The sequence below is a fragment of the Melospiza georgiana genome, chromosome 21 (genome assembly GCF_028018845.1).
Source record: "Melospiza georgiana isolate bMelGeo1 chromosome 21, bMelGeo1.pri, whole genome shotgun sequence".
Lineage (NCBI taxonomy): Eukaryota > Metazoa > Chordata > Aves > Passeriformes > Passerellidae > Melospiza > Melospiza georgiana.
In genome coordinates, this window is record NC_080450.1 from 7572122 (window position 1) to 7595693 (window position 23572).

General features: G+C 42.9%; 1 protein-coding gene across 1 annotated transcript in view; it reads right to left on the minus strand.

Annotated features, from left to right (window-relative positions):
• FOXK2 (forkhead box K2) overlaps positions 1 to 18584 on the minus strand; it is a 46651-nt gene extending 28067 nt beyond the window's left edge. Inside the window, exon 1 of the mRNA XM_058038851.1 lies at positions 18094 to 18584. Coding sequence (XP_057894834.1) covers positions 18094 to 18584 — 491 coding nt within the window. The remainder of the gene's footprint in view (positions 1 to 18093) is intronic.
• Between the last annotated feature and the right edge of the window lie 4988 nt (positions 18585 to 23572).

Consider the following 23572-nt stretch of genomic DNA (forward strand, 5'->3'; position numbering starts at 1 on the left):
GTGGCTCACATGTGTGATGTGAATCCATGAGCAGGAGCACTGAGGATCTCTCCTGCCTGGGGAGGACATGGCCAGGAGCACCTCTGCTGTCAAAGCCCTCAGTGATACCAACCAAACCCAGCAAAAGCAGGTTTTATAGGAAAATATCCTTTGGGGTTAGAGTGAGAACCTGCCCACAAGGGAACACACATAAGGAGTGGTCCAGGCTCACCTGGAGAAAAGGAGGCTCAGGGGACACCTGCAGCCAGCTGGGGTCAGGCTCTGCTCCCAGAGAATGAGGGACAGGACAAGAGGAAATGGCCTCAAGTTGGGCCAGGGAGCTTTAGGGTGGATATGAGGAAAAATATCTTCACAGGAAGGGTGGTGAGTGCCTGCCCAGGGCAGAGGCAGACCCTGCAGACAGGATCAGAGCAAGACCTTCCACAAGGAGACAACTTTCACACTGCTCCCTGTTTGCCATCTTCATCCATGATGTGGTCAAGGGGACTGAGGCCACCCTCAGACATTTTGCTGGGTGGAAATGCTGCTCTGCTGGAGGCCAGGAAGGTTCTGCAGAGGGATCTGCACAGGCTGGACCATGGGCTGAGACCAGTGGTGGTGAGGTTGAACCAGACCAAGGGCTAGGTCCTGCACTTGGGTCACAACAGCCACTGGGGCAGAGTGGCTGGAAAGCTCCTGGGGGTAAACAAGAGCTGAACATCAGCCCAAGGAGCCAAGAAGGCCAATGGAACATGGCCTGCACCAGCCAGGGCAGTCCTGTCCCCTGTGCTGGGCACACCTCAGATCTTGTGAGCAGTTTTGGGCCCCTCCCTCACTACAAAAAAGCCATTGTGGGGGTGCCACATGTGCAGGGAATGGAGCTGAGGAAGGGCTGGAGCACCAAGAGCAGCTGAGGGAGCTCTGGGGTGAGGAAAGGGGGACCTGCATCCAGGTGGGGGTCAGGCTCTGTCCCCAGGGAACAAAGGACAGCACAAGTAGAAATGGCCTCAAGCTGTGCCATGGGAGGTTTAAGTTGGACATGAGGAAAAATTTCTCCACAGAAAGGGTGGTCAGTGCCCAGCACAGGCTGCTGAGGGCAGTGAAGGAGTCTCCATCCCTGGAGAGATTTAAATGACATGTGGTTGTGGCACTTGGGGACATGGGTTAGTGCTGACCTTGGCAGTGCTGGGTCAATGGTTGGACTCAATGACCTTGAAGATCATTTCCAACTAAAAAAATTCTATGATTCTATGAAATGCTATTAAAACCATGGTATCAACCTTTTATTAGTATCTTCCCATCTGGTAATGGAAAAAGTTGCACTCCTGACTTGACAGAAAACTAATCCCAAGCCTCTCCCCTTCCCTTCCCAGGGATTGTTTTTCAGGCCCACCAGTAAATTAATCTGGCTTGAGCACACAGCATGAACAGCAGAGCTCTCACACAGGACAGGACAGGGCAAGGCAGGACAAGGCAGGACAGTTCTCAGCTCTGACTCCCAAGGAGTTTGTTTTAACTAACCTAGAAACCCAAGGGTTAGTTACAGTCCATCTGCAGGGCCTGAATTTTATTGAAAATTATGGTTAAAACAAGGAGAAAATGCAATTTTAACGAACCTGTGCTACTGTAGAGATCTAATGTGAATGTTAAAAAAAGGCTTCTAAAAACAGGAACATAAAAATAATACTTTAAATTACTGCAAATCCTTTAAAAATCAAGTTTACCAGCATATTAAAATGAGAAGCAAAGTCTTGTGTAACAGTGTAAGCTTTAACTCAATGCACTTGCAGGAGAAAACTGAATTTAAAAGAATAATCTATATAAAGAAGTATGCAATGCTAAGCCTGTTACCTACAGTGCACACAAATAACTACGAGATGATTCATTCTGAAAAGCTCACCAAGTCCAATTAATTTTGTGTCAAGCCTGATCCCATCCAAGAGGTAACACTCCCTAAAATGTTATGAAACACACAGCAAAGATGCAGAATATTTGTATGTACATTAAAGTTTTATCTACTGTTGCTCTCCAGAGCTCCCAGCCCATCAGGCTGGCTTGGTGCTCACTCATTTTGTACCAGAATCCACGGCACAGAGCTGCTACAAATGAAGAGTCACAAGCAGTCTGGGAACTTGAGCTGTCATCAAAAATCAGTTTAAAATCAGAAAAGGCCTATGGAGTGTCTGCTTCACATCATTTATCTAACCAAAGATGACAGGGGATGAGGGAAAAACCTTGCCATTTCACAGATGTGAAACATAACAGTGAAAAATTGACACAGAGAAGAGGTATCACAGCTAACTAATGAATATGGACCAAGTCCCAAAAGATTAAGTGTAAGGTCATTTTATCTCTCAATTACAAGTTGAAAATAATCAGACTGGCCTCCACAGTTTCAATGGCATTACCTGGGATGGCATCCTAAGAGAATGAGCACAAACAAAATAGGGGTGGGGGTGGTGGAGAGAATTTTAGAAATACAGAATCAACAGCAAGAGTAGAAAAGATTAAAAAAAAAAGAAAGAAAAAAAGTAAAAAGGAAACAAAAGGCTTAGTGCTTGATACTGACAGAGGGGAGAAAACCTCTCAGAAATAAACAGCTTGTAACAAAAAGTAAATAATTCATGGCCCAGGCTGATGGGGGCATGTGCTGGTCATATGTTCAGTGTGTGTTGCTGGCACCAGGCCCCAGCATGTTCCATGTTGTAATGGCTCAAACATCCCCAGCTGAATGTGCTGCCTTCAGGGACGACATGATCTGGGCAGCCCTGACGAAACACACACCACTGCACACAGCTCAGGCTAATTTTGGCTCCCAGGTTATTTCTCCATACTCCAAACAATGCTTTGCTTGGCACTAACTCACTTCAGGGCTTATATTAAATATAACCAGTGGTAGTGTGAAGCAACCTTTAGAAGCAGCAGGCTCAGTTTATCTAAGATTACATAAAATGACTTCTGGAGTGTCTGTGGCTGCTGGAGGCCACTCTGTGCACATTTAAAGTGCTCAGCAGCTCTGAGGCTGTGCACAGCTCCTCTGTGCACCCAGCACCTCAAACACAGCAATGCCACATGGCCCAGGTGACAGTGAAAGGCAATGATGATTTTTAAGACTCCAAAACATGGTGGGAGGGAAAAAACCTGATTCAGATGGAATTCAAATAGGTGACTTCAAACACCTGCCAGCTCTGCTTCCCCACTCCTGTCACAATGCTGCTTCTGCTGCTGCCACAGCATCCTTTGGGGCAGGATCACCCCCTCTGCTGCCCAAATCAGCCCCTTCTGCACCCAATATTCACTTCCTCTTTAATACCTACCATGTAATATTTTCCCTTTAAATACCCCACAGTGATTGCTCTTTCCTTTGTATTTTTGTATTAAATCATTACCTGCACAAGTCAAATCCTGTCTCCTTTTAGAACATCTTTAAGAGGGTTATTCTAATGGCTTAAAGATGGTGTGAACCATCACAAGTATCTAAGGACCTTTCGGATTTAAAAATAAAAGTCTCCCTCATTCAGCGAAGAACTTGCTAAGTCCAGCTCATTTCTGTGTCAGACACTGCCAATATGTTCTCAGTCAGCAATTTATTTACCACAAAACATCCCTAGGAAAACACAGGGCAGTTGTACGTATTCCCTTCTTTCCATCTCCTGGGGAAAGCTGGAACAAGCAGCCCCCATAAAAACAGAACAGTCCCAAGCAGGACAGAACTGTGCTGGTGAAACACACCCAGTAACCAGTGCTTGTTTCCCTCAGCAGAGCCCAGGGATGGCCCAGCTGAAGGGTAATGTCACTGCAACAGGCTCCCAAACCCCCTGGGCCTTACAATCAACTGAGAGTAATTAACCCTAAACTACTTCCACCTTCCAGATAAAGAACTGTAATGGAAGAACAAGAAAACCACCAAATGCTGTAATATCCAAGGTTATTGCAAAAAGAACAAGTTGCAGAAACAAGAGTTTCCTTAGGGATGATGCACACCAACAGCTTTCAGTAAAAGAATGGAATCAGAGTGTGAGTATGATGAGAATTACCAAAAACACACCCTGCCTCCCAAACCAGGAGACCCAGATCACACATTCCTACACTGCCATCTCCCAGCTTCATTTCCACAACAGCAGGATTTTTCTTTTTTCATTTCAAAAGCTGTGGAAAAGCCTGACTTTTACAACCAGCATTTTTGATTAAACCACCTTACTCAGTTTTCTTCTCCCTGTAAAGTCACACTCTCCCACACTCTGGTTATTTTGTATTCCATGTAACCAAGCTTTCCAGCTCTTCAGATGAAGCTCAATTATTTTATGGCACACTTTTCAGCAACACTGCAGCTAACTCAAAGAACACACACAGACAAATACAAATAATCTTTCCTTCAGCTACTATTAAACCAAAATAACTTAAAACCACTATCCATAAACTTAAAACTTCTACAGATTTTTATTTTATCCTTCTGGCTGAGGGTTGAATTATTTATATTCAGAAGCTTCTTTGACTCTTTTGCAAGGCCTGCATGCTTTTTTGCTTTAAAGGCTTCAAACCACCCAGTTTGCTGATAGCCCTGATAAGAGTGAACAACCTCACGTAAGAATCCTGAGTACTTACTAGTCCACAGCAGACCAAACTTATTTATAGCTAAGTAGCAAGCTGGGGTTAGTGATCTCTTCCAGGCTCAACAATCTTCCAACCTCAGAATAACCACCCCATAAAACAAGCAGGGCTATTTCACTACTGACAGCAAAGTCAACATCTGTGTACAAGGGTGTGCTGGCACTGAGTGCTCTGGCTGCCTGCACTGCAGGAGACAGCAAAAGCCATTCACAACAGGCCAAAATTCATGAAGGAACTTTAAAATCTTCATCAGGAGTTGCTTAGAATTTACCTTGTGTGTTTAAACACAGAAAGGTGGAAGGATCTGAGCTCTCCTCCCAGCTGTGAATGAGGTTTTTAATTTTATCTTCTGAATGTTTAATAATTAGTGTCAATTTTTTCTGAGGTAATATTCCCTATATACTGTGATGTACTTAAGGAAAAATTCCTATATAAGAAAATAGTATCTTAGGCTACAAAAAAATCTCAAAAAGGAAAACAAAGGAAAAAATAAAGAAAACAGAATATTTTTTAAAGTTCTAACAGACTTCTGGCAGAATCTCAGTTCTAATGACGTTTTGTTACAGAAAGGGTGAATATTCATAGACTAGTTGCATTTCTCAGCTTTATGGGCTGACCAATACCAGGAAAAGGTTTTAAAAACAAAGGCTTGAATTTCAATTTAAGAGGATAAACAAACAACTGAAGTTCTCCTGTGGTTTTTACCTATTGCATCTCTTTCCTGTGCCCGTCACGTGGACATTTTAACTGAAACACTGTGGTTTCCAGGTCCTAAATGTCTGTGTTAATTATCAATATCTAGAAAGCTGAATAATTCTGTACCCAACCACAAACTGTAGAGCCCACCCTACACTGAGACATCAGCCCTGCATTCATTTCAGAACCTGCATTCCCAGCACAGGGGAACCACCTCAAACTGCTGCATTTGCTCTTCCACCCTGATGCAGCTGCAGAAGTGCTGCCTGGATCTTGGTGGTGTCATGGAGAGTAGGGCTGCATGAGGATGCATTTCATCATTCTATGAGAATCTCACCACCCAATCTAGTCATTCTAATAAAGTTCAGAATGATTGCATCCTCTCCAAAGCAGGATTTTCATAGCATTTGAACACAAAGTCAGTGTTTGCCTTGCAGCCCCTAATGCTACTCAAGGCAAAAATGTTCAGTAATATGAAAGGGCAGAGAGGACCAAACCACCAAGCCCCTCTACCTGACAAAAAAACCTCCTGGGTCACACCACACAAGTGCTTTGGCTGGTTTCTCCAAAATAAGTGTACTGAGTGCTGACCATGTCAGGGAGATCAGACAGAAACACCTCCAGACCCTTATCTGAGCCTAACCCAGGCACACCCAGCACATCCCCACACCCAAGGAAAGAAAACAACTCACTTCCTTGAACACCTCTTTGCCTAATGCATTATTTACTGCTTTCATCTGTGCAGGTGATAAACAGGGCTTTGACTGATGATCATTTAAGGAACTCACTCCTACCAACCTCTGTCAGCATCTAAGCCCCCCAAACACTGCACAGAGAGGAAGGCTGGTATTTGTTACCATCTGCTCCTCCTGCAAGGATGTTTTTCCTGAAATGCTGCACCTCATCAGCCCTGGGAGGGCTCAGAGTGAAGGTGAGCTGTCAGTTCCATCAGGGCAGGAATCCCATGCACAGATACCTCCAAGCCTCCTACCCCAGTAGTTTGGATCAACTCCACTGAATTATTATGATTTTCCCTTTGATGGCACTCTGGATTTGCTGTCCTGCATTTGAAGCAAAAGCTCTCTCCAAATCACACCTTTGTTTGAGATGTTTCTACAAACTATCAAGCTGAGGCCCTCAAAAGACACCACAGGAAAACCAAATCACATGGGAGCTACCTGAATTGTCAACTTCAGCACATTTATGTATTTCCTGAGAAAGTACCATCCCATACATGTAGTCCCTGCCATGAAGACATGTAAAAGTCAGTGAAGTTTTTACAATTATCTTCAAAATAATGCTTTCCTTTCAGGCAGTCCACACAGAATGCTGCACAAACTCCAATCACTCACCTGCCTGCCTTACAGGTAGAGAAGTCTTGGAGATAAAAGGGCTTTTTTTGGGACCCACACACACTACAAACAAAAACCACACATAAAATGTTTTAAAATACCATTTACCTGCACTGTATCCTTTATGTGCAACTTTCCCTAGAGCTTATAACTCCACTACTGCACAATACACCAGCAACTGGACTGGTGACCAGTGGAGCAAAGCCTGGATTTAGGCAGGAGCCAGGCTGATTCAATACATGGAATGCAGACCACACATTAACTCTGTCCCCTCCTATGAGATGATCCACAGCCAAGGAACCCATACCCCCTTTTTCTTCATGTTTTCTCTGTGTGTTCACTTTTACAGAGAGACAAAAACAGAGCACCAGAAAGCACAGATTAACCAAAGGTATGATACCATCAATTATGTCAGCATCCTGTCTACTTAAGGTTAACCTTTTAATTTTTTTTTTTAATTTAACATACTCCTTTACCAAAAGGCATGCTGTCACAAGAACTTCTAGGATTGAAAGATTTTTACATTACATTACAGGTGCTTTTTTAGTACACCAAAATTAGTTTTGGTCTTTCACTGTTTCAAATCTTTCTTTTCCTTTCCATTTTTATTTCATATAGCACAAACAGCTCCTATAACTGCAACTCCTTACTGTACAATTCCACAAGTCCCAGCCAGCTGAGTGCTGCCCAAAGTCTGTGCAGGCCCACCATGTACTCCAGTGCCTGCCAGACCTCTCTGTGAGCCACTTCAGTGCAAGAGCAAAGCACCCAAAAATAGCAAAAAAAGCAGAGAGCAGCAGCATCTGAACATCTGATGAGCACCAAGGCCAGCCCAAGCTGCACCAGGAGCACTGCAGAAAACAGAACCTTCCCTCCTGAGCTCCCCTGCAGCAGCAGTGAAACCTTGGAATAGCTCAGATGCTCAAAGCACAGCTCAATTTACCAAAATGTGAGAGCCCAGATCCTTCTGAATGACATTTCCCCAGTGAAACACCCAAGTCTGAGACTCCTTACACTACATTAGGTTAATGATTATATTTCTAATAACAACTGCATTGCTTCTCAGGCTCAGCCCTTAAACTTGAGATGTCTTAATCTTCCATCTTTCCTCAAGACTCCCAGTTCATCCTTCCAGTTCTCTTCACACAACTACAAACCCCAGAATATTCTGCTCATGTTCTAAAGCCAAACACCTTGATCTGTGTCCTCGTCTCTCGCATGTAGAAACTGAATTCCCCTCTCCCATTTTTCTCATCTCTGTGGGGTGTGATGCTAAAATCAATCACAGAACATCCTGAGCTGGAAGGGACCCACACAGATCAGAGTCCAACCCCTGGCCCTGTTGTGGCAACCCCAACAACCCCACTGAGAGCATTTATCCTCTCTGCCATGATTTTTACTTACTTAAATAACCAGTTTCCTCTGATTCAAATATAAACTTATCCCCACAGAGAATTTCATGTGAATAAATTCACCCTTCTCTTCTCTAAGCCTTACTCATTTTAAAATCTTATTTCTCTGTTCCCTTCCATGCTCTGCAGGCCTTCACCTGCCTAGAAAGGTCAGAAGATTGCAGAATCACCCAAGGAGGGAAATTCTTTTCTGTAAGAGCCAGTTTCTGTCATTTATCCTTCCCAACTAGTCCCCTTGCGTGTTTACTGCACTGGTTGTAAGCAACAGAAATATATACAATAATATATATAATATCTGCATAATATACAATTATATATAATTGTAGATATAATTGTATTGTGTGTATATATAATTGCACTGCGTATGTATTATATTTTTATATTTTATATTATATTTTATATTATATTTTATACTATATATTATATACTATATATTGCATATTATATATGATATATATTATATATCATATATATTATATGTATAATACTACAGAAGTGTATAAACTACATGTCTAGGCCTTGCTTGCTCAAGTTATATCCTGCCTAGAACACCCAAATATGTCCAGAGGACAACACAAAGTGATAAATAAATTTTTTCCTGTATTCTCAGTTCTACAAAACAACAAAGAGAACATTAAAACAAACAAACAAAAGCTAACTGTGTTTATATCTCATAAACAATCAGACTTTTACCTTACAGTAGTAAAACATGTATTGTACATTGTGCTAAGCACCAACATTTCAGCTACAGCTTTTTGAGGAAATTGATGTTTCAAAGGAAATTAAATTACTTTTTCCCAGCTGTGACAGGGAAAAAAGGAAGCCAAGAAGGAAAAGGGCAGGCAAAATACCTGCTCCCATATTGGAACACATCAGTGAAATTCAGAATTTAAAAAGAACTTCTATCAATAAATGATATCAACTTCTATCAATAAATGATATCATCCACACTTTCTGAAGCAGAACCATACATTTAATCTTCATTTAAGTAATCAAAAAAACTTGAATTCAAATTCACTACAAGATGTAAAGACCTTTTCCATTATACATTAGCCTGATTTCTTATCAAGACAAGAATTAAGTGGCTTATAGCCCATGAGCTGTATCTAAGACTTACTCAAAGAACAAAAACTTTCACAGAATCAACTTTATATTATACAAAAATTGTCTCATATTGAGCTGTATCTAAGACTCACTCAAAGAACAAAACTTTTCACAGAATCACTTTATATTACACAAAAATGATCTCTGAAACTGTACAGTGTCCTCCAATATGAAGAGTATGACACAGTGAACAAAAGCAACAACATCAGTGTGAGAACACTACTGGCAAGTGGAAATAAACAAATATGCAACTGGATGTTTGATGCTTAGAAGTAATTTTAATTTCAAGCCAAGACAAATATTGACTCTGTTAAAACACACAATCAAATGGTATCAAACCCCATGACAGTTTATTAAAAAAGATTTGCAGAGGAAGTAAAGAAGGTTCAGCTTTACCTCTTGTAAGGTAAACCATGAAATGTCACCATGCTCTGCACTGGGGCTTATTTTTGATATATTTATATCAAAATGTATATATCTATATTTAATTTTATATATTTATATGTATTTATATGTATAAATGGTTGGTTTTGATATATTTATCAGAGGAAGATGGTGAGATAGATATCCCAGCACTCTTGAAAGCAACACAGCTTCATTCAAACCTTGACAATTTAGTTGACAGCCTGTGCTTTCACACCTGTGTGTGATCCATTAGAGAGCCTTTAGTTCTCTCATTCAACCCAGGCACCCCACACTCCTTCTGAATAAACAAGCATACTGAACCCCTCTTGTCCCCCACTCTTTGGGACTTCTTCCAGCCTTCAATTCCTTTTAGCAACCCTGCACTGAAATCCTTTGCAAGATCCTTTACCACAGCTTTGATTCCAGAATGATTGAAGCTGCAGCAGCAGCTGCCACTCCCCAATTTCCACAGAGTCATCACATCAGTGCCTGGACACATCATCTGAGAGCAGCATCTCATGATCCCTCTGCAGTCATGGCTTTCACTCTATTGCTAATTTTCAGAACAGTTTCCCACCCTATAGCTCTGCCCTCTGTACTTTTCCAGATGTCATAGTTCTGGGGTTTATTAAATTGAGTCATTCTATTTTTTTGTCCTCATTATTTGTGAGGACAATGTTTACAACACTGTAAATATTTATCAGTAATTGCATTTGTGCCAGATCACCACAAAAAATCCAGTAGTGCTCAGGTATTTCTACTCATGATTTAGCACTAAGCTGCACATTATTCTAACCAGCCTGTGTATTAAATATTTATCAGTAACTGCATTCACTCCAGATCACCACAAAAAATCCAGTAGTGCTCAGGTATTTCTACTCATGATTTAGCACTAAGCTGCACATTATTCTAACCAGCCTGTGTATTAAATATTTATCAGTAACTGCATTCACTCCAGATCACCACAAAAAATCCAGTAGTGCTCAGGTATTTCTACTCATGATTTGGCACTAAGCTGCACATTACCCTAACCCTGTGCATCACATTATCCTAACCCTGTACATGACATTATTCTAACCCTGTGCATCACATTATTCCCACCACCCTGTGCATTCCATAAGTTCTGCTGTTGGGAATACAGACATTTTTTTCAAGATGGGATTGTAGTTACCTGAAGCACTTTATCTAGTTCCAGCTATCCCCAGAGAGCCCACATGGACAAGGTGCTGAGCACTCTGATCCAACACTGAGGTCACTTCTGCCTTCAGCCAGGCTTTGGCTGGAGCTTCCTTCTGTAATTCTTAAAGTTAAGCCTTAAACCAGCAATGAATTAAAATTAATTCCAGTCAACTTTATACTAATTTTGTTCCACTTCATAACACCCTGATAATGACAGGAGTCTGGCATTTTTACTTGACTGCTCTGGCTCTCCAAACTCTCCATTCCCTGCACATCCTTGTCCACAGGAGCTTCCTTGCTGAGGTCAACAGGAATGTTTGGATCAGCATGGACAGAATTGTTTGCCAATCTCCTCATGGTTTTCATTTCATTTGCTGCACATGGAAAAACACAAAGGTGGTGTGTTCATATTAATATTTATTAAGACACTCTAAAATTTTGAATACTTAATTTTTTTTTCCTTCCAGCACACACAGACCCTGCTTTGTCCAAGGTTCTGCTTGGCAGTACCTGAGAGGACAGAGCAGCACGTGCAGGGCTGCAGGAGAATCACACAAACAAACACCCACAACTGTGAAAAAACAAACTCCAACCAGGCACAGACCTTCTCATGCCCTACAAAAGATGATGTGTCAAAAAATTTGCACCAGCTCTGCAACTCACTGAAGCCTCAGCTCCCTTCAGTGAGGGAATCTTAACTGGAGAAGGGAACATTTATTTCCTGTACCATCCAAAGTGGAATAGCTGCAGAATAAATATGGTTCCTCCCCTCTGACTGCTTTATCTAGGTCAAAAAACTCCTTAAAGGCAGGAAGTCGCAGGAAACAAATGTCACTACACATCAACTTTTTATCATGAAAACAAGCAAGGCAGCAGATAAAGCCACCACCTTCCCAGGATTTCAGCACAGACAGCAGCTTATTAGTGAACTGTTGTGAGAGTCCCAACTGCAAAAGCCATGGCCTCACACCACATGACAAATACATGGTTCTCTTTGAAATGATATTTTTCCCTGTATTTTTTAATTTTATATAAGTTAATGGGACTTGAGATGTCTTCAAGAGTTACTGCATTTACTAAAAAATGCAGCAAATGAGAAGCATCATCTTATTATGAATGGCTCAGGCATGATTGTAAATAACCTTCTGCTTTGTCCATTACAATTGCACATGCTGAAAAAAATTAAAAGAAAAACCCAACAGCAGCAGAACTCCTCCACAGCAAGATTATTCTCTAAAACACATCTCCTTTCATGAAAGAATAATTATTTGTAAGTGTCCTTACCTAATTATAAGCAAATTAATAACACACATTTATTTTGAAAAGAGAGGGTGAAAGATTAACTTATTTTCTTTATTAGTTCATTTAACTTACTACTTTTGCTATTGATTAAGTGTATCATCCTACTCAAACATGGCACCTTGGTATTTTGATTTAATCAATGCAAAGAATTATTTAATTTGCATCTCTCCAACCTCATTATTAGCTGAAATAAAAATCTCAAAACTCTTTTAATTGCAGATTCTTGGAGCAGACAGTTTTAACACTGACTTTGCACCTTTAAACCAAAATGACACTGATCTTGCTTCTGTCATAGAAATTTACAGGAAATTTACAGACTATAAAGTTTGTAGTATTTCATAGAATTACACAAAAAATGTACTTCCTACAGATGTAAGAACATTTGTAGCATCAGTAGAATTGGGTAAGGATGTTTCATATACACATCAATCATACCAACTGAAAAAGCATATGGAGTGCAAATTAATCCAAATATAAACTGTTTAAGCTTTACCTCAATTACCTGATTGGTGTCTGACATTTTGCAACACTGCTTTATTAATAAAATAAAAAATTAACTCAGAAGGTGTGTGTAACTTAGAGGCAAATATGAAAAAAGAGAGAGATGACAGAAACAACTGTAACACAAATTATTACTATAGAAACTTCCCGCTCATCTCTATTTTCATTTCAAATCATATGTGCTCTACCTTCCTCCTACACTCCTCTTCAATCAGATCTGCTAAACTGAGAACACTGCTTCTACTGAGCTTGACATTTGCAAATCCTACTTTAAAGTAACCAAAAACCCACCTATAAACACAGCCCTGCTGACCTTATTAGTCACTATGGCACAGGACCAGTAAATAAAAGTTTCTGGAGTCTCAGTCTGTCAAGTCACAGCCAAGTCCAATGTTCCTTAGTTTTATGCTCTGAGGTAATTTGTAATTGACAGTTCTATTTGTAATTGATAGTTTTATTTGTAATGGATAGTTTTATCTTTAATTGATAGTTTTTTAGCTGGTGTGAGGCTCCAAACACACCCCTGAACACAAATCAGTCCCAAGGTCTCCCCAGCTCTCAGGCAGCTGTCACCCTCAGGAGCTGCCTCTGTCAAAAGTGGTGTCAGGGCAGGAAAAAAGCAGGTGCCCCATGGCCTGAGGGACTTACAGCACTCTGGCAGTACAGACTGCAAAATATATCAGCACCAATCCCTTGAAGCATGTGTTTTTTTGATTGTTCAAAGTATCTACCTGTTTATTCATAAGAAAACCTTTAGAACATAAACCGTAAGTCAAACCCAAGCAATGCATGTTCTGAGGTAATTTGTAATTGATAGTTTTATTTGTAATTGATAGATTTATCTGTAATTGATAGTTTTATCTGTAATTGATAGTTTTTAGCTGGTGTGAGGCTCCAAACACACCCCTGAACACAAATCAGTCCCAAGGTCTCCCCAGCTCTCAGGCAGCTGTCACCCTCAGGAGCTGCCTCTGTCAAAAGTGGTGTCAGGGCAGGGAAAAAGCAGGTGCCCCATGGCCTGAGGGACTTGCAGCACTGCAAGATATATTAACACCAATTCCTTGAAGCACGTGTTTTGTCTGGTTGCTCAAAGGATCTGTTTATTCATAAGAAAACCTTTAGAACATAAATGATAACCCAAACCCAAGCAGTGCATGTTCTTCCTCAGCTACCATGGAACACTACCCAAGGAAATGTCATGATCCTTTCACCTCCAGGTGACATGTTAAGCCAAACCACAGATGTTTCCAGTGAGACATTTCCATGGAGCACATGCACAGTCACAGCTCCAACCACACAGACATCACAGCTTTGCACACAACTTAAGTAACTGCAATTAGATACACAGAAAAAAGTGCACTGATATATTTGAGGCTCTTTACAATCTGTTTCCTGAGCAGGTAACACTGAACATAATAAACTTTTCCAAAGAATTGACTCAGGGAATAGATATACTTGATCCTTGTTCAGAATGGACCAGCTGTCATCAGCAGGAGAACCTCTCCTGCTGAAAGGCAGCAATAACCCCAGCTTGTAGCTCCAGACTACAACACCAAGCTAAAATTATTGATTCAGCCCTCTGTATTACCAGGAGGAAAATCAAAGGAATACAAACCAATTAAATTTTATTTTTTAGCTACAGGTTTAATTTAGGATTAGTCAGTAAATGTTAAGCTCAAGTAAAACGTATTTGATGTCATTTACTCTAAGAGCACTCACACTCAGCAATGTAAAGAAGTCTGCAGAATGAATGACAGAATGGGAGAGTTATTTACTGTCTCTTACTATAAAAGAGCTTCAGTTGGATCAAATGAAATTACCAGGCATCAGGTTCCAAAAACTCAGCAAAAAGAGGTATTTTTCCCAACATGGGCTCCAATTACTTTGCAGAATTCACTATCCAAAGACACGGTGGATAGAGGAGGTTTACCCAAACTCAACTACTAAAATCAGAGAGGGAAAAATGCAAACAGTAAATTATTTTAACTCAAAAAGAATTGAACCCTGACTTTGAATCCAAAAGAATAACCAAGTGAAACATAATCATTTGTATTAATCCATTTTTGTGTTCCTTCCTGGGCATCTGCTACTGACCACTCCTAAGGCAGGTCATGGACTAAATGCATCTGTGATCTGAATTAAAAATGCTGCTCCTATGTTCATGGCATCTTGTTTATGAATCAGAAATTATCTCCACAAAAGCAAAACCAAAAGAAATTACTAAAATACAAAATCTATGGGTTTGTCAAAATGAGTAAGACTGCCTCAGAACAATGAAGTCCAAGATGTCCTGAGTTCTGTGAATTCAAATGCACAAAGCACATCCCAGAAACCCAAAAATCAAACCAAAACAAAAGCACTCCTTCAGAGCAAAGCTGTACCCAGAAGTCTGTCTGTTTTTCCAGCTGTATCAGTTACATCTGGCTGGAATCCTGCCTCTGCAAAAGCTGAACACAACAGCTCTGACAACAACCACACAGCCCAGCACAAAAGGTGTTTTTCCAGCCAAGCACCTCAAAAGCAAATATTGATGTTATGATTTACCTAGCAATATATCCAATCAATGCTTTCACTCAAGGCAAGGAAATTCCACAGGCAGCAAATGAAAGCAATTAAAAACCATGAATTTTAGGAATGGAGAGGGACAGTCTGTGCATCTCAAAGGTGGCTGTAGAAATATGAATTTCTTGTTTTGATCTGAGTGTCTTGAGCAGGAGCCTCTGCAACCTCTTTCATGCCATGTGAGCCATGACATTGACAGGAGAGCTCCTTGCTGGACACACTCAAAAATGGCTTTTTTCTCCCCACCCCCACTTGATTCATCTCACAAGACGACAGCTGGTTTGTACATACACAAGGAGGGATGGGAGTCTGTCAAGAACTGCAAAAACAAAAACACACTTCCCACTGCTATTACCTCCTGCTTGATAACTTCAACATTTGAATTGCCAGTGAGGCTTCCAGGGAGGCATTAAAAATAGCAACCAGAACATTTATCTTAAGGCACAGTAATTCCATGTTTCATGACATTTCTATCTGCAGAAAAAAGATGCCTTTATTACAGGTAAGTGTATACTCTAACATTAATAATTTCGTTTCCCCAGATGTTTAAAATGTGTGTTTTGCAGGAGACTACCAAGGTGCATTTCTGTTTTTTCCTTCCAAAAACAAGGAGTTCAGTAACATTATTAATGCAGTCAAATTTAAACACTGTGCTGAAACAAAAAAAGGCCAAGGACACTGGAACTATGTACAATTATTAGTGACAAGCAAATAAGAGATTTAAAGTCTGTAAGAGTACTGCACTTGGCACCTTTGTAAGTCATTAATAATCAGACAAAACAGAGATGGACCCCCCATTCTTGGTCTCCAGCATCACTTAAACAGAAGGAACAGGCCACCCTGAATTTTTTGAACTTCACCTGCCATTAAAATTTCTGATGATTGTGAAGTCATAGGCAAAGCATATTTATTACTGGCAACAGAGAAGGATTAAAGAACAACAAAAATAGATCTGGTGATTACTTGAGCTGGAGGCTGGCAATCATCAATCTTGAGCTCACACCAAAACTACTTTCTTTCCCATCACACTTCAACCATTAATTAATGTTTACATTATACTGAAGCAAGTTTGACTCTTAAAATCCAGGAGACCACCTTCAGTGTGATCAGTTAAATCTACAACAAAACTCAAGAACAGGACTACAAACAATATTAGTCATCAGCAAGCAAATAAGGACTTCCTAAAAGGAGAGAGTATCTTGAATTTGCCTGAAGACTTCTGTTCAAAAAAAAACAGCTTTGCGAATAATGAAACTACTATTTCCCCATTCATCCCCAGTAAGACCCGTGTTGTAGAAACAGGTTTGTTTTTAATAAAGCAACAAAGTAGCAGTTGCTGTTAATCACCAGAGCAACTCTGGGGCTGCAGGCTCTTCCTGCCCTCCAAGGTGATGCTCACCCCCTCCATGGTGGCTCCAGCTCCTGGCCAAGGGCACCTTTTGTTTACTGGCCCACAGCTCCAGTTTGTAACCAGGAGAGAACCACTTGCAGCAGCTCTGGGAACTGCGTGCGCACAGCCCAAGGAACGGTGTCACCTATGAGCACAGCAAATGGCAGCTCCTGCACCACCACCCACGTGCACCGGCAAAGAAATTTTAACTACACACAACTTTTCATCATTCAATTAAAAAGTGAGACAAAAAATCCTTCTGAATCTCCTTTCCACTTGAAAAGGGACACTGATGGAAAGAACTAGAATAAATTACAAATCAGTGGACAGCATGAAGAAGTACTTATTTTTTCCCCTTTAAAATGTTTCCTCAGGTAACATTTAAAAGAATGTTACTGACTCAATTACTGCAACTAACTCTAGACTGTTTGAAATCAACACAGACCATGCACTATTGTGCTTATAAATAGTAAATTATACTGCAGTGCTTATAAAGAAAAAAGTATTTGATCTACACTTCATAAAGGCGTTAGATTAAAATACAGATTAACCACATGCCAAATAATTATTAATATTAAAAGCAGAAAGCAAAAATAGAACTGACAGTTAAAGGTCAAACAAGTCCTCCAAGTATATCCAGGACTACGCTGGCACTGTTAAAGCCCTTCAGAATGAGCATTTCCTAGAAAGCAGCAAGGTAAGACAATTTGATTTTCACAGAGAAACCAGGTGACAAAACTAACATTAGGCCGACAGAGTAGAAAATACACACCATCAATGTCCTGAACACAGTTTAAAAGCTCACAGGGCATTAAGGCTGTGTCACTGATGGCATGTGCTTTATAAAGGCACAGCACTCGTAACGTCTGAGCTATTTCTTAGTCAAGGAAGCTAAAATACACTAAACCAAAACACTTTCACTTTTCCTACATGTGACTCCTCAGAGCACAGATCACTTATTTACAGTTCAACACAGCCTTAAATGTCGGGGGCAGGCCTCACGTATTGCCCTAGAAAATCATTTTGCACAGACAGTTAATGTTTGCTAATGGCAAAGGAATGTATTACCGTTTAAAACCTCCTAATACATTTGCTGTCACGTAACGAAAACATTTGAAAACGCTAAGGCCAGCAGAAGCATTTCACGTGGATGATTCAGTTTACCCATCAGAATAAACGTTCAAATCAGGCAAAGCAGCAGAAACTATCACCAAAACCAGAACAACCCCCGGGTGTGCCAAAGCACCGAGGGGGCTGCAGGACTCCCCCAGCCTGCCCGGGGCCGTGCAGAACGGCCCGGCCGGTTCCCAGCAGCGCTCGGGCTGTCCCCGGTTCTGTTGGCCAGCCCGGGGCCGTGCAGAACCGCCCGGCCGGTTCCCCTGACAGCGGCAAGCAGCGCTCGGGCTGTCCCCGGCTCGGTTGGCCAGCCCGGGGCCGCTCCAGCCGCTCGGTGCGGGGGAAGGACACGGCGGAGGGCACGGCGGCGGTGCCGGGCGGTGCCGGCGGAGGCGCGGGCAGGACGGGGCCGCTCTCGCCTGTCACACGCCATGTGCACCCGCGGCCTCCGGCGGGCCCCGCAGCGCCGGCCCCGCGTACTCACACTCGCGGCAGCTGCAGCGGCGGCGCCCCGCGCCGCTGGAACACGCCGTCCACGAACACGCCGTTCTTGCCGAGGCAGCGCAGGTAGAAGTCGCCCCCCGCTCCGCCCGCCGGGTCTCCCTGCGGCGGGGGCGGCGGCCCGTCCGCGCCGGCCGGCGACGGCGGGGGCGCGGCGGTGAAGATCTCGAGGTGGCGGCGGGAGATGAAGCTGGAGTGGCCCATGCTCACGTCCACCGAGCCCTGCGACGAGTTGCGGCCGATGGTCACCGAGCGCTTCTTCATGAGGTACTCGAACTCCCGGCCCTCGAGCCGCGCCACGGCCGCCGCCGCCGCCGCCGCCATCTTAGCGAGGGACGAGCGAGGCGCGGCCCCGCCCGCACCGGCCCCGCGCCGGCCCCGCACACAGCAGGGAACGGGGCCGCGCACCCGGCCCTGACGCAGCCACGCGCTGATTGACAGCGCGCGGGGCCAATGCGCGGCCCGCACGCCCATGGGGCTACGGCGGCGCGGCCAATGGCGAGCGGCGCCGGCCCCGCACGTCCGAGTGTCGGCGCACGAGCGCAGGGGCGCGGCCCGGAAAACGCGGAGCGGAGCCGCGCGCGGGGAGCGGGGCGGAGCCGGCCCGGCGGCACCTCCCGCCCGCCGGCCGTGAGGGGAGGAGAGGGACGGGAGGGGAGGGACGGAGCCGGCTCCGGGACAGCCGCCCCTGCCGGCCTCCGCACCCCCTGCCCTCCCTCTCGGCCACCTGCAGCCTCCGGCGGGGAGCCGGGCCCCGCACCTGCCGTCCGCAAGCAGCGCCCTCAGCAACGGCACCGGGCGTGAGGGGAAAGGGGGAAGAATGGAAAATGGAATAAATAGAAATAGACGAATAGTGCTAGAGGGTGAGCAAGAACCACTAGGAGAGGGCTGGATAAATGCTCAAATTGAGCCTCAAAATACCATATTATTAACAAATGATAAAAATATAACTAAAGTTTAATCTGACAGCCTTGTGAGGGTGATGTTAAACCTAAAGGTAACTCCACTTTGTCATAGTTTTGTAACATCCATGGAAAATCAGCAGAGTGTTTAAAACGTCCAGTTCCGGTAGGGCAGGCTGTGCCTGTGCACACAGCTCGGCTCAGCCCCAGTTTCCTCAGAGGAACCTGGGCATAAGGAGGGAGTGACCTGACACAGCACCAGACATCGAGTGCTGGGTGTCACTGCACAGGTCACAGCATGGAAACACTCAGTGAGAACCCACAGCATGGCTTTCACTTGAAAATGGCACAGGCTACCAAAAAAGATGGCATTAATTTTACAGAGTTCAACAAAAACAGCATCTGCAATGAAAATATTATACCTGATCCAAATACTCATTGTTCCAGGGACCAGGCACTGTCAAAACTGAAAAGTAAACAGTTAAACACGTTTGGCTATAAACTGTGAAGAGAGTGCTAAAATGTATTCATGCTTATTTACCAACATATGCACTGCAAAGGTGTCACGGTAACAGCTCCATAAACTCACCATGGTGTGTTGAGAAAAGGGTTGTGTTGTTTGGGGTTTTTACAGTACTGAAGCTCACAATTATTAATAAATAAAAATAACTGCCCAGGTGTGTTCAGGGCCAGGCTGGATGAGGCTTGGAGCAGCCTGGTCTGGTGGAAGATGTTCCTGCCCATGGCAGGGGGATGAACTTTAGGTCCCTTCTGACCCAAACCATTCTGTGAAGTCAGAAGACATTAAACATTTTTACACTTCAGCCAAAAACCAGTCAGCCTGGTAACAAACATCCAGCAGTAATGTTGAAATTGAAACTTTTGGGTTTGCACATTTGAGTCAACAGATCTTCAACTGTAGAACTATTTTGTGAATGCTTAGGAACAGAATATGGTGCCTGCTACCTGCAAAGTGATGGCAAACCTTAGTTTTACCCTTAGCATTGTATCAGCAATTTTATAGGCAGCTACAACATAATTCCATACTGGTTCAGTCCATTTATACAATCTCATGCACAACAGATGCAGTAAAATATAGCAACAGTTTAGAGCTTTGGTTTCTTTTACAGAAACTTTAGTTAAATCTTGCCCACACTTTGGTATTTAGAATCAGACTTTCTTCTATACCAACATATGTTTGGCACAGCAAATGTGGAGCATCAGAGAGGCAGTTATGACTCCCTGATTCTCAGCTTGTTTTTATCCTTTGGCTCTGCTGGCAACAGAAATGTTGTGCCTGCTTTGCTAACAATCGCTTTGGGATCCTGAGGGCCCTGCTGGCTGGGATTACCCATGGATTGCCATCTCCTAACACACCCCACGCCTGCAGAGGGAGAAAACTGGCAGGATGGGAGAGCAGCCAGGTGAAGTTCCATCAGGCCAGCAGCACTTTTCACCACCTGATGGTTGCTCAGTTTGCAGAACTCAAAGGCGCTGCTGCTACTTTGCCGTTATGTGAATCACAGCTTTCTTCATTTGTATTAATTCATTAATAACCAGCAGTACTGAATTCACAGAGCTGGTACAGATCCTGTCCTGTTCATGCAGAACACCACAGAGAACACTGACATGGAATGCTGAAGGTCTGCAATCTGTCTGCACTGAAATTGCTTTCCAAGGGTCCCACCATCACTAAGCTGCTCTGTGGAAAGGAGCTGAACAGCAGCAGGGCTGTTGCTTTTGCACGAGCAGCACTGCAGAGCAAACACCAGAGCCCTTTGTCAGAAGCCCCATTCATTTCAAGAGGACAGCTGAGATCCTTCTGTCCATGTTTTCCTAAACTGGAGCAGATTTAGTCACTTCCTTTGTGATCACACAGCACAGGGACAGGTCACCCTGACCTGCCCAGGTCTGCTCTGTGCTGCACAGAGCAGGAACATGTGGTGAGCAGCTCACACTGACACAACATTCTCTCTGTTCTGGGTCTCTGGGTTCCCCAAAAATCCACTTGTGGAACAAAACCTGGCCCTGATGTCAGAGCTGCACTGCAGATAATCCTCTTTCACATTGTGTTTTCCCCTGCCAGCTGACTGAAAGCAAAAGGCCTTTTTCTCTGTCTGCCTTACATCCACCTAAAGTACTCAGGACAGAACAAAGCTACTGACCAAGATTTAATCATCCCAACAAACTTCTGCAATGGCCACTGGCACTAAACAAGCTCTCAAAGCATTTCTTCCATTTTTCTACTTCATGCCAAGTAACCCCATGTTATCCAGTCCCCACCATATTCTGCAGCAGCATCTGACTGCATCAGAAGTGAAGTACCTGTACCATCTAATCTTAAACCAATCTGGCCTGAGGTTCATAGAAATGTGTAAGTACCATCTAAGAGCTAATCCATTCATACTGGTTTATGTGACCAACCTGCCTTTAAATGACTACACATTTTCAGATTTTTTCATTTTTCCTTGAAGCTCCTGCTGTAGCACGACCAGGGCATTCATTCACAGCTGCTTGCACTGCCACAGAATGAAGTTTTCTTTCTTATCACATGTGCCCTGTTCTGAGGGCTCTGAATGAGTGCAGCAGCTTCCCAAGATGCACATTTTCACAGATCCCAAGCACAGAGTACTACTAGAGGAATATGATGAATAATCAAGTGACCTTAATTGCTTACTTTGACACAACCAGCAATTAAACAGCTTTTAAAAGCTATCAGGAGCTATCCATAATCTTTTTATTACAGCAAGTGTCCCAGGCTTCCAGTGAGATTTGATTTTTAGTAAACAAAATCCTACAAAGTTAATTGTCAGAACCACTTCAATAACATTCATGTATGATTTAACAAAATGAGCCCTCCAAATATCAGACCCTGTGCAACTGAATGAAGAAAGATTTCCCATCTTAATATCCCTGCACCTCACAAGTACATTTTTCCTTTCCCAAGGTGAGAAGCCCCTTGTAAGCAGTAACAGCTTCCTCAGCAGAGCCTCAAACCCACAGGCACATGTTTGAGTAATCCCAGGAACTATCCTGGAGCTCTTCACATGCTTAAATTTAACAAGGTGTGTAAAACTTAGCAGGACTCGTGCTGGGATTTAGTCATTCTCTCACAAATGCTTTTTGGTCAAGGGGAAAGTGTTACAAAAGCACTGTGTAATTGCTGCAAAATATTGAAACCAGCAAATGCCTGGGATGGTGGGAAGCTCTCCAGATACACCCAGCCAATTTCTGAAATGACTTTAATAATAACAGGAGAAAATAAACTACCATACCTCAAATGTTAGCATTTTTTCCTTTTTGGATTACTTTCTTTAAGGAATAAAGCTGTAAAGTGCAATACTCTTTAAAAACCTAAGACATCCAGAACACATTTTTTGTAGAAGGAACAGGGAGGAGGGCAAACACAGCTACCTGAGCTACCACTTGTTCACATGCTATTGACCTGGGAGAGAAGGGCAATGAGCACTGCAGAAGCCAAAGCCACCCAGCAGCTCACTGGGCTGGCCAGCTCGTTTGTGGAACTGCTTTATTATCTTTGCATTCTATGCACAGGCTGCCTGCTTCCTCACACAGCCCAGAGAACCAGTCAGCACTTCTCACAAGTGCAAGGCACAAAGCTTCTGGCTCAGCAGTCACTCCCTGCCACAGAGGAATTGCTCCTCTCCAGGTGGGGAAGCCATCCAAAAGCTATGAAAAATAATCAGGCTAATTAATTCTTATCTGCAAAGAGCAATTACATAACTGACCTCAAGCAGTTCGAGGAGGTGAGCATGCTGGAACTAAATAGTGACCAGGGGGATGGATAAAGGCACAGCCCCAAATCCTTGAACAGAGAGCATCCCTTCCACTCTCCCAGGTAATCCTCACAAAGGAACTCTACACTGGAATTTATTTTTTTCTACCACAAAAGGATTTTCAGAAACTGCAGCAGCAGTGTCTATTAACTGGAAATGCAAACCCCCCTTGCTTTGCAACCCAGCCCTTTGCCAAAGAAATAGTTAATTATTCTTCAGGCTTCTATTTTATGTTTAAAATTGGACCTGATGATTCAAAAGCATTGAAGTTTTGTTACCCATTTCTGACCAAGAGTTCTACATAGTGAAGTCCTGAAGCATCACCAGGACCAGATCTCAGCAGTGCAGCACTCACTGGATTGAATGCTGATCATTAGGAACTGCTATCAGTTATGAGCCACAATTCTACTGCAAGAATTTTCTCCAAGTTCTTTTGCCTTTTCTGCATTGGAATGTTCATCCTCTTTGCTGGATCAAGAAATGTGCAGCAACTCTGTTTGAATTAATTACATGAAACATAACCAAAGGTAAATCAAATCCAGTACCAAGCGTAAACTAACAAGAATCAATAAGAAAAAAAGGCTTTCAAATATTCTTTTTGTGACAGAGCCTTTTAATTGAAATTTGTCATTTCAATGTGAAATTAAGTTTTTATCAAAATCAGTTTGGTTTGGGTTTGTTTTAAAATAAATGCCTTTTCCTCAGCCAACAGAGGGCCAAAAAGAAAGTAACAGTGAAAAGTAAAGACATACTTTTCTTTATA